We start from the raw sequence: 9,889 nt of genomic DNA, 5'->3' as shown, positions 1-9,889 counted from the left end.
TTCTGACACGCAGGACAAGGGACATGTAGAAAAATAGACTTTCAGCAGGTTGCTTGGCCTCACAAAATAATCTTTTCCCCACTGTGAGTACAGTTCACAAGATAATAAATTATCCAAGACACAAACTAGTTAAGGCTCTTGAAGGTCCGTTCATATTATTTAAAACATCTATTCATACGAAACAAATAAATAGCCAGGAGAGGAGAAAAACAACCCAAATAAGACAATAACGAAAAAAATTTAAAAAAACAACTAAACACACAACAGAACTCCCCGGGGTCTTTGCTTCCTTATAGTCTACTTTGGACTGTCCTACTTTTTATTATTATTATTATTTATTATTATTATTATTATTTATTATTATTATAATTAAAAGTCTCCTTCCGTGCGCTTTCCCATCGGTTGCTTATCTGGCAGTCGCTCCCCGCCCCGCCCGCCCCCACACCCCCTTCCTGGTCCTGTTAGACTTCAGCTGGACTTGACCGCCATTCCCAAGGGATGCAGGGTCTCGCTGTCCAACAGCCAGGTGCCAATGTGGTAGAGCAGTTGCGAGTACCAGTGGATGCCCGCAGCCGGCCCCGCGCCCCTCGCTTCCACTGCAGATTGGGGTGCCGGGATGCTGCCCCCGCCCCCGCCGTCCGTGCGGGCGGGTGCCAGAGCGGCCAGCAGCGCGTGCGCCAGACGGAAGGGCGCGAAGGCCCGGTGTGCCCAGCTGTGCTCCTCGATGACAGCGTAGCACGAGGCGAGCACCCGGTTGATGAGGATGGTGCCGTGCGCCGTGAGCGGCGCGTACGCGCCCGCCGCCTCCTCGCGCAGGGTCACGCTGTGCACCGCGGCGGGCAGCAGCTGGCGGTCCCCGCCGCGTTCAGCCACCACGTACACGCGCTGGCCCGGGCGCACGCGGCTGGCGAAGAGCGCGCTCGGTCCGGGCGCGGGTCCGGAGTCGTTGTGCGGAGCCACGAAGAGCAGGTGCGCGGCGGTGAGCAGCAGGCGCTCGCGGGGCTCCCGCGTCTCGATCACGTAGAAGACCTTCTTGGCGCCTTCGTCGCGGTCCAGGAAGGTGAGGAAGTCGCTGTACAGCAGCCGGCCCTGGTCGTCAGCCGCCAGCACGCGGTCCCCGGGACGTAGGTCCTTCACCAGCTTGGTGCCACCCTGTTCTAGGTGCACTGTGGCCGATCCCGGGAAGCAGCCTCCGGATTTGGCCGCCACGGAGTTCTCTGCGGGGGAGGGGGAGGGAGGGAGGGGGAGAGAGAGGAGAGAGGAGAGAGGAGAGAGAGAGAGAGAGAGAGAGAGAGAGAGAGAGAGAGAGAGAGAGAGAGAGAGAGAGAGAGGGAGGGAGGGAGGGAGGGAGGGAGGGAGGGAGGGAGAGAGAGAGAGAGAGAGAGAGAGAGAGAGAGAGAGAGAGAGAGAGAGAGAGAGAGAGAGAGAGAGATGTTGAGTGACAAAGGTACGCCTGGTGCGAATACGCGTGTGTGTCGCATGGTGGCTACGTTCATGTCCCACTCTGTTGGACCAGGGGCGAGCGCTTGGGGGTGGAAGTAGATCTAGTCTGGCCAAGCGCAGACCGCCCTGTGCTAACAATCCCAGCGCTCTAGTGGCAGACCGCCCTATGCCAACAACCTCAGCGCTCCAGTGGCTAAATTCAGACTCAGACGCATTCCTGAACGACCCTCCAAGATTGCTTCGGCAGGGGTAAAAGTTAGCGGCTGTCTGCTCCAACAGGCCGAGAACACTCCCAGCCTTCCTCCTGCCTCGGCCCCTGACTTCCCCCTCCCCTCCTATGCACCCAGCCTCGCCGCGAACCCAGAAGGATATTTACTCTCCACTTGGATTCCTGAGGAAGCCTCCTTGAGTTCGCACGGGCGCCAGGCGCACCCTCCTCTCTCGCGCCCTGACAGCAGGGCGCAGCGCCTCCCTGTGCGCAGTGCTTGGAGGCTGCGCCGCGGGAACCCGGGCCGCCCCCGCCTCCCGCTTCCCCAGTGAGAGCCTTGGTGTCGGTCGGTGGATGACCAGGGAGCGGAGAGCAAAAAATAGCAGTAGTCGTTGTAGCAACTGGACAAACATTCCAGAGGCTTGCCCGAGGTGCGAAAGCCCGAGACTTGTGTGGATTTTCTAATTAAAATCCAATAAAGAGCCTGGTATTGTCATTGTGATTTGTGGGATAAATAGGAGACAGCCTTGGAAGAGGGGACACTTCCAACCCCCCCACCCCATCCCCCATTCTCTGCTCGCTCTACAGCCGCCCCTTCCCTATTTGCTCAGGTGCAAACCCCTCCCCCTTCGTGCAGTTCACACACTGGGACTCTCCAGAAGCCCGGGCCTCACAAGGCACTATTTGCACAGCCCGGCCTCTTTTCCAAGCACTCGAGATGTGTATTTGAATTTTAAATGGCCAGGCCTGCTCGGGGCGCTGGAAGCGCGGGTTCTCAAGACCCCTTGACTACCCGCTTTACCCAGCCCTCGGTAGCTCTCGGAGGCTCACTGTCCCGGCGGACAATAATTGAGGATGGGGCGGAGCGCGGGGGGCCAGGGAGGAGGGCTGGGGAGGTCCTAGTCCTCTTTGCATTCCAATCTCCAGGATCATGCTTTTGGCAAATAGAGATTGCCAGAAAGAATCTTCCTGCTGGAATTACAGAAGGTTTTTAATCTTCTCATCGTTTTCCCCGGCATGAAGTGCGGGGCTGGCCGTTGGAAGCACTCTGTAACCCCCCCGGAATGCGACCTGGGGCTCCAGCAAGCCGGAGTCGTCGAGTCGCACGACCCCGCTTGACACACACGGCGCGGCGTCCCAGCCCGCGTGTGTAGAATGCCAATGAGCTGCCCTCCCCAGCCCGGGGTCTCCACTGCCTTAGAGACCGTCGGGGCTGGATTACCGCTGTTCATTTGGGAGGAGATCCCCTAGGGACTCCACACCAGCGGGACTGAAGGGGGATGGCCTTGTGTGTTGGCACAGACTTAAGGTCCAGGGCCTAGGGCCTAGGCCCACCAGCTATATTTCCCACCCCAGATTAATAGAAGCTCCCGGACCAGGATCCGGCAAGGAACCTGGTGAGGTGGAATTCCTGAAACCTACACCTTCCTACAGGCCTTCCCGCCGCCACTTCTGTGCATCCTTGCCAACTATTGTTGCCAGAGCCTACTCAGTATTTCTTGTTGTTTACGTTTTTTCCCAACTAACATGTGTTGCTAAAATACAGTTTAGGAAGCTTGGAAAGCTGGGAGGGGGCAGGTCTGGGAGGGCAGAACTCTATGGAAAGTCACCGTGAGCTGCCTTGTCAGGGAACACAATTTACCGAGGCCACTCACTGCACGTGCGCTGGCTGCCTGCCTCCCTAGCTGTTCCTTCCCCCAACAGCGTGTGGCATTGCAGGCCCAGAGAACTCCGCCTCGCGCCGGCTGGGGGCAGCCGCTCCAGCGGGATCGCCTTCCGGCAGTCCTGCCTGGGACTTTCTGAATCCCAGCCGGACTCCTAATAAGAACGGATACTTCTAGGCTTGCGGTCTCCCGACGTTGGAAGTAAAGAGTTTATTACCTCCCACCAGGCCTTTCCCAGCACAGGCTTAGCGAGTAAGTTAAGTTAGTTTTGAATCCACAGGCGCCCAGCGGGGAGGAGCCAGTACCCGGGTTTATACCCTGGACAGACCCTTCTGCCAATGGGGGTGGTGGAGGGGGTGGCGGTAGGTTCTTGAGCACTAAATGAGAGAAGAGATCAAGGCGAGCCTCGGCTGATATCTATAATCACCAGGAAGCGCCACCTTCCACAATGCTCTCCGACATCCTTTGTCTCTACAACCTGAAGCAGGGAGCTCTGAAAACCACCCAGTCTGGGAATTCGACCATGTAGGGAATCTGGCCTGTGACCTAAAAGGTTGCAGAAGTACCCGGATGGGGGGGGCGTCCTAGGCTATGTCCCCACCAGAGGTCTACTGATTTTCAAGAGCATTCCTCCTTTTTCATGGCTCTCCCTTCCCCCCTGGTTTTCTTCCAGACTTTCTGGTGGGAAGGGCTGGAGGTGGAGGGTGATGAAGAAAGGCCACGAGGAGGCTCACTTACCTGCTTTCACAGAGCAGTGGATGTGAGCTTTGGATTCATAGTAGACCCAGTCGAAGCCTGCCTCCACGGCCAGGCGAGCCAGCATGCCATACTTGCTGCGGTCCCGGTCGGAGGTGGTGATGTCCACAGCTCGACCCTCATAGTGTAGAGACTCCTCTGAGTGATGGCCGTCTTCATCCCAGCCCTCGGTCACTCGTAGCTTCACTCCAGGCCACTGGTTCATCACAGAGATGGCCAAGGCATTTAGCTTGTCTTTGCACCTCTGTGGGGAGAAGGGGGAACCCTAAGTGACAGACACAGTCTTTGCTGGTTTCTCCACCAACCACAGGCCCAGGACCTTGAGTAAATGAGGGTGGGGGCATGGCGGCTGCTGGAGGGGCGGGTTCTCCAGGGAACCAACTGTCTCCAACTCAGAAACTTGGACGTAGCTACCAGGGCTGAGAAACAAGAGTGCTTTCTCCTTAGATGAGATTCTGGGTGCACTTTTGGTGAGACAGGACTCCCGGGTGCACTTTAGGGGTTCAAAGCCCTGTGTTATATTGGAGGTCAGGCCTCCCCTATACCTGATGGAGCCCTAGGAAACCCATAGCAACGCCGAAGGGTGGGCACTGGGCCAAGGACAAGCAGGCAGGTGGATGCTGGTGTCCAGCACAGGCAGGGCAGAGGACAAACATTCTTGGTTTAGGCAGCCGCATTCTTTCCTCTAAGGAGCTCCTCTCTGCCAGGCTTGTCTGGGGCCTGATTGTGTTCCTGTTTTCTTTGACCGGTTCTCTTCCTCCCCTCTTGTTTTTTTGGCCCTGCACAGAATGGTGTCCGGCAAGTTTGAAGAGCAAACTTAACAAGTGGATGGGGGTGGGGTGGGAAAGGTAGGGGGATGGGGGAAACCAGAAAGGCCTAAGGCTTCTGAGCCCTGCCCAAGAGAGGGTCTTCTGGGAAACTCCTGTTACTCTGTTCCTCCCTTGCAGGACACAGTGGAACTTGGGATAGTGGAGGCACTCTTGGGCCACACTAAGAAAAAGATATCCTGAAAGAGGGGGAGTACAATGTGGGTGGGTGGGTAACTCAGTGTCTGGACGTGTATGTTGCTGATAGTGACATGCTGGATTCGGGGGTTGTAAGTGGAGATAACATGTTAAGAGCGCATTACCCAGAGAATTGGAATCCTGTGGAGGTAGGAATAATTTCTGCAGAGGGTAGGACCGATAACCCATGATCCCTCGGGCTGAGAAGAAATGCTAGCAGGTTACAGGGGTGGGAGACAGGCCCCTAGATCGCCAGGCTCTACATGTAGCTGGGGAGACTCGTGGAAAAGATTGTTGCCCATGTCCTTCGTGGACAGAGAAATGCCTGTGTATCAGGAAGTCATGTATCAGGCAACAAGGCCCAGGAGTATGGTTGTAGAGTTCGGAGCACAACACACGGGAAGGGTGCAGTGACAAGTCCGCCTTGGCAGGTTTCTGGGCCTGCCAGCGGGTTTCTAAGGAGAAAAGCCCGCAGGAACGAGTTGGAGTTCAATCTTGGGGATTGAATCTCTTTTACATGAAAATCAATCACTGAACTAGGGTCAGTTTAGAGCCCAGACTCAAAGTCTCTTCGCGCAGGCGCACACGGTGCTAAGCTCGGCTTTTCTCCTGCTTTATTCCAGCCACACGTCACCTCGTTACCTTCTTTCAAGGGGCTGGGGTGGGGGTGCGATGTGGTCTTAACAAGCTTCCCGTCCCTAAGTAAGGGAGAGCGAAGCTAGGATGGACAGGGCTCCGGAGCCCAGAATCCTGAGCTGAGCCACTAGAGCAGACACAGAGGACCCCAGGCAAGGAGCCCTGGGCCGAGATAGGCCCTAGACGCGGAGAGACCAACTGTGATGGTCACCGAGTTGGCACCGGGTGCCTCAGAGCCCTCCCCGGCACCAGCGCAGCAGATGCAGGGTACTCCCCCGCCCGCGCTGGGAGGGAATGTCGAAGGCAAAGCCGGGAAGCTCAGGCCGGTTATTAATTCATTGGGTCGTGTGCCGCTAATCAAGCCCGACTCTGTGCAGCCACCGTGAAGCCTAGCAGGGTCACTGGGGCCCAGCTTTGTGTCTGCGGAGGCCAAGTTGTTCCTGAGGCCTTCAGCTCACCTCCCGGATCTGCACACCAGCGCAGTCCAGGGGCTCAGAGAAGGGTCCGTCACATTCAAAGGTGGGCTTCCCACATTACAAGGGAGGCGGTGTCTCACTTCAAGAGAGACTCCACTCTCTAAACACATCTCACTCCATTTTCCCCCTAACTGGGGGGAGGGGGCGGGGACAGACCCTACTCTTCAAAGCAGAAAACTACTCTTCAAACCCACACCTGGCCTCCTTTTCCTGGCTAACCCCTAAGCACGTAGGAAATTATTCAGCCTGGCTCTTCAGGTGGTTCCCCCCACTTCAGCCGGCAGAGCCTGCAGATCTGGCCCCTCGCTGCCTCCCGCCCCAGCTCCCTGGCCGCGGGCACAACAGCCTGGCACTCTCTGGGGCCTGGGCTGCGCTAGGAGAGTGTCTGTCTGCGCTTCCCTCTCCGGAGTTAATATTAACCAGGAGCTCCTGCGATCCAGAACTGCTCAGAAAGTTCCACTGGGGACGGTCCTGCCATGGTTGAGGGACTTGGGCTCAGTCGCCTTAGAGAGACAGACTGGGAGGCAGGAGAGACTGAAGAGAGGGGCACCTCGGGCCCGAACCAGCTGGTTGTTAAAGGGGGGGGGTGGATGGGAGCGCCGATGGCAGGTTTCTTAGAGAACGTGCTAATCCTGAGCTCGGAGCTTACCCGGCTTCACCCCTTCACCTCTAGTCTTGTCGCCTCGCCTTCCCATTCCCTCTTAACTCTGCCAACCCGGAATAAGAAGCCGGCAAGGGTTGTACCAAGGGGAACTTCTTAGATGGCCACCCTCATTTTGGGGTAATCTTTGCAGGGTGGTTGGGAAGATCCCGGCCTGGCCTTCCCCACCCCCACTTTTGCTGCCTCTACCCCCTCTTTTTGTGTTGGGAACCAGAATGACCACTGCCCAAGGGAGAAAAGTATTTGTTTTCGTTTTGTTCGTCTGAAGGAACTTGACAGAAGGTCAGAAGTTCAAATGCTGCTCGCGCGCGCGCACGCGGAGGCGGCGAGAGTGATCGGGTGTAGGGCCGCTGAGCCCGGGGTCGTGGGCTGGAGGGATTGGCGTGAAGGAAAGAACTTAGCTTGGGGGGGGGTCTCCCTTTAGTGCGCTGAGACTGAGAGGCCGCGAAGGCTTCGGGGTCAGGGCCCGCGGGACTCCCTGCCTTGCGACTCTTGGCGGCTCAATCCCTGGCTGCGCGCCCTGGGGAGTGAGCGCGCTCCGAGCCCTGCGCTCCGGCCAGGCGCGCTCCGCGCGTGCAGACTCAGGGACAAGCCGCCGGAGCTCACCCCCGGCGCGCTGAAACCCTAGCCGTGGGATCGATAACGCTCGAGTAAGCGGAGCTGAAAGGCGTCTACAGTGGCTCGGCGCTCTCACCGCTCTGCGACGCGCAGAGGCCCAGCATGCTGGGCAAGGGAGCTAGTCCTCCGAGGACCCCCTTGCAGACCCATCCGGGCTGAGGGACCCTGCGTGTCCATGCCAGGCCTCTTTGCATTAGTAATCTTTTCCCTCCTCACACCTTCCCAAGGGCCTCCTCATCCTGAGATGGCCCCCCCGGGGGGGGGTAGGGTAACCTGGGGATGGGTGCCCGGGGCCAGCAGGAGAACTCGCTCCTGCAAGCCGCACCAGTCGGGCGCCCCGCGGTCCGCTCAGAGTTAACTGGCTCGCGCAGCTCCCCGGCTCCCGCGCGCGCGCGCGTCCACACTCCCGGTCCAGATTTAAGGTGGTCGGGAGCAGATGAGGGAGATGGAGGGAGAATGGCCCTGTACTCAGCCTCCATGACTCCCCTTTGCTCCAGCTCTGGGCCGCCACCCTAAAGGCTAGTCTCCTAGGCTTCTCAAACAGCAGGTACCCGGTGGCGAGCTGCGCGTCGCGTCGCGCGGGCTGTTCCACTCTCGTTTTCGTCAGCCCCCGCCCCCCTGCACTTGCGCCCCGCCAGCGCCGCCCCGCCAGCCGCTTGGCGCACCTAGCCCTAAAGGTAGGACTTGAATATTTTAATAGGGCAGTAAAAAGGATGCTGACCTATATTTGCAAGGAAACCCATTTCCAGCTCCAGTCATACGTGCATGGAGTTTCAGAAAGTCTCGATTTGGCTGGGAGATTGGCAGCCTCGAAATCTCAAAGGAGGTGGGCTGGGAAGAGAGGCTAATGTTTTGCATTGCCGTCCGTCCATCCACCCTTGCCTCGGAATACGTACAAGCTTCTAATTCTTATGCAAGCAGGTTGAGAATTAAAGCGATTGCAAAGCCAGCAAGTTCCAAGTCCCTCCCCTAAGGTACCGCGGGCTCTGGAGAAACGAGGAGCATCCTTAAAGAAATATCAATACATTCTCTGACCGGCACAATTGAGGACGATGGGATCGCAGTCAGGCTACGCGATACAGTGGGGACAAGACGCCTCTAGAGCTCCTGCCTTTTGTCAGAACTGCCCCCTGGCTTTCTCAGTCACAGTTCTTTCGCGGTGGTGGGGTAAAGGGTGGGGTGGTCTTGGGAGAAAAACACAGAAAAGGGAAAGGTCGGAGCTAGGGGGCCGAAATGCTCCAGGCTGTGTTTGCAGTGACCTGGAGGCCCCTTGAAGTGTATAGGGGCATCCCCACTCCCTCCATTTTCTGTCTCCACTTGGAAAGGGCAGACACCCCCAGAGTGAAGGTCTTTTCAAGTTTCAGGCTAGAATACAGGTAGTTAGAGGAGGTCGTCCCGGGGGAGACTAATTAAATGAGACTAATAAGATAGAGAACCCCATCTTCTGGTGCCCCATTCCACCAAACCCTAAACTTCCTGCTGGACCCTTCACCTCCTTTCTCCTCCCGGAAGAGGAGTGCTAGGTGGGCAGGTGGGTGGGGAAGGAGAGAGCAAGCCGCCTTCCTACCTGCCCAAAGAGCAAACAGAGCAGGGCTGACCGCTTGGTCACACGCACCCCCCCCCCTTCCCGGGAAAGAGCCCGTTTCCCACCCGCAATGGGTCTCTACCTGAGTCATCAGCCGGTCTGCTCCCGTGTTTTCCTCATCCTTAAATATGATGTCAGGGTTGTAATTGGGGGTGAGTTCCTTAAATCGTTCCGAGTTTCTTGTGATCTTCCCTTCATATCTGCCGCTGGCCCCTAGGGTCTTCTCGGCTACGTTGGGGATAAACTGTTTGTAGGCTAAAGGGGTCAGCTTTTTGGGGTGCCGCCTCTTTCCAAACCCCCTGCCGGGCCCACAGGCCAGCCCGGGGCACACCAGCAGCGAGGAAGCAAGGACCACCAGAAAACATCTGGCCAGCAGCAGCAGCATCTCGTCCGTGGAACCTGAGGACTTGCGAGCTGTCCCCGCGCGGTCTGTGCGCGAGCGGGTACGCGCGGGTGTGTGTGCGTGTGCGCTCCTCCTTGCGCTCGGCTCTCCCTTCCTCGCTCGGCTCGTTCCGTTCCCTCTGGCGCTGCCTGGCTCTTTCTCTTCCTATATAACCTTGCCCGCCGCTGCTGCAGGGGACTTGTCTCCGATCCCCACCCAGACAGGGGCTGCGATGGCAGGCTGCGGGTCGCTGGTAACGGAACACATCGGAGTTGGGTCTCGAGACAGCAATTAAAAGACAAAAAGAGCCTGATTTTAAATGGTAGCAAGGCTGGAGAGCTTGTGAGACAGGCTGCCTTTCGCACTATATTATAGCTGGCAGGGGCGCATCTGATTGGCCAAGCCGCACAAGCTTGTCTTCTGATGTTAACCCTGAGAAAGACTACATTTCTCCCC

General features: G+C 57.6%; 1 protein-coding gene across 1 annotated transcript; it reads right to left on the bottom strand.

The window, feature by feature from the left end:
• Nucleotides 1–468: 468 nt before the first annotated feature.
• Nucleotides 469–9,436, bottom strand: SHH (sonic hedgehog signaling molecule; the record flags this gene model as incomplete). Its single annotated transcript, XM_080936577.1, has 3 exons — nucleotides 469–1,217; nucleotides 4,054–4,315; nucleotides 9,134–9,436. The coding sequence occupies 3 exons, from the start codon at nucleotides 9,434–9,436 to the stop codon at nucleotides 469–471; spliced, it is 1,314 nt and encodes a 437-aa protein (XP_080792703.1).
• Nucleotides 9,437–9,889: the final 453 nt, after the last annotated feature.

This window comes from Micromys minutus, assembly GCF_963924665.1.
Source record: "Micromys minutus genome assembly, chromosome: 23".
NCBI lineage: Eukaryota > Metazoa > Chordata > Mammalia > Rodentia > Muridae > Micromys > Micromys minutus.
The sequence above is the reverse complement of the archived record's forward strand: the minus strand, read 5'-3'. Positions and strand labels throughout refer to the sequence as shown.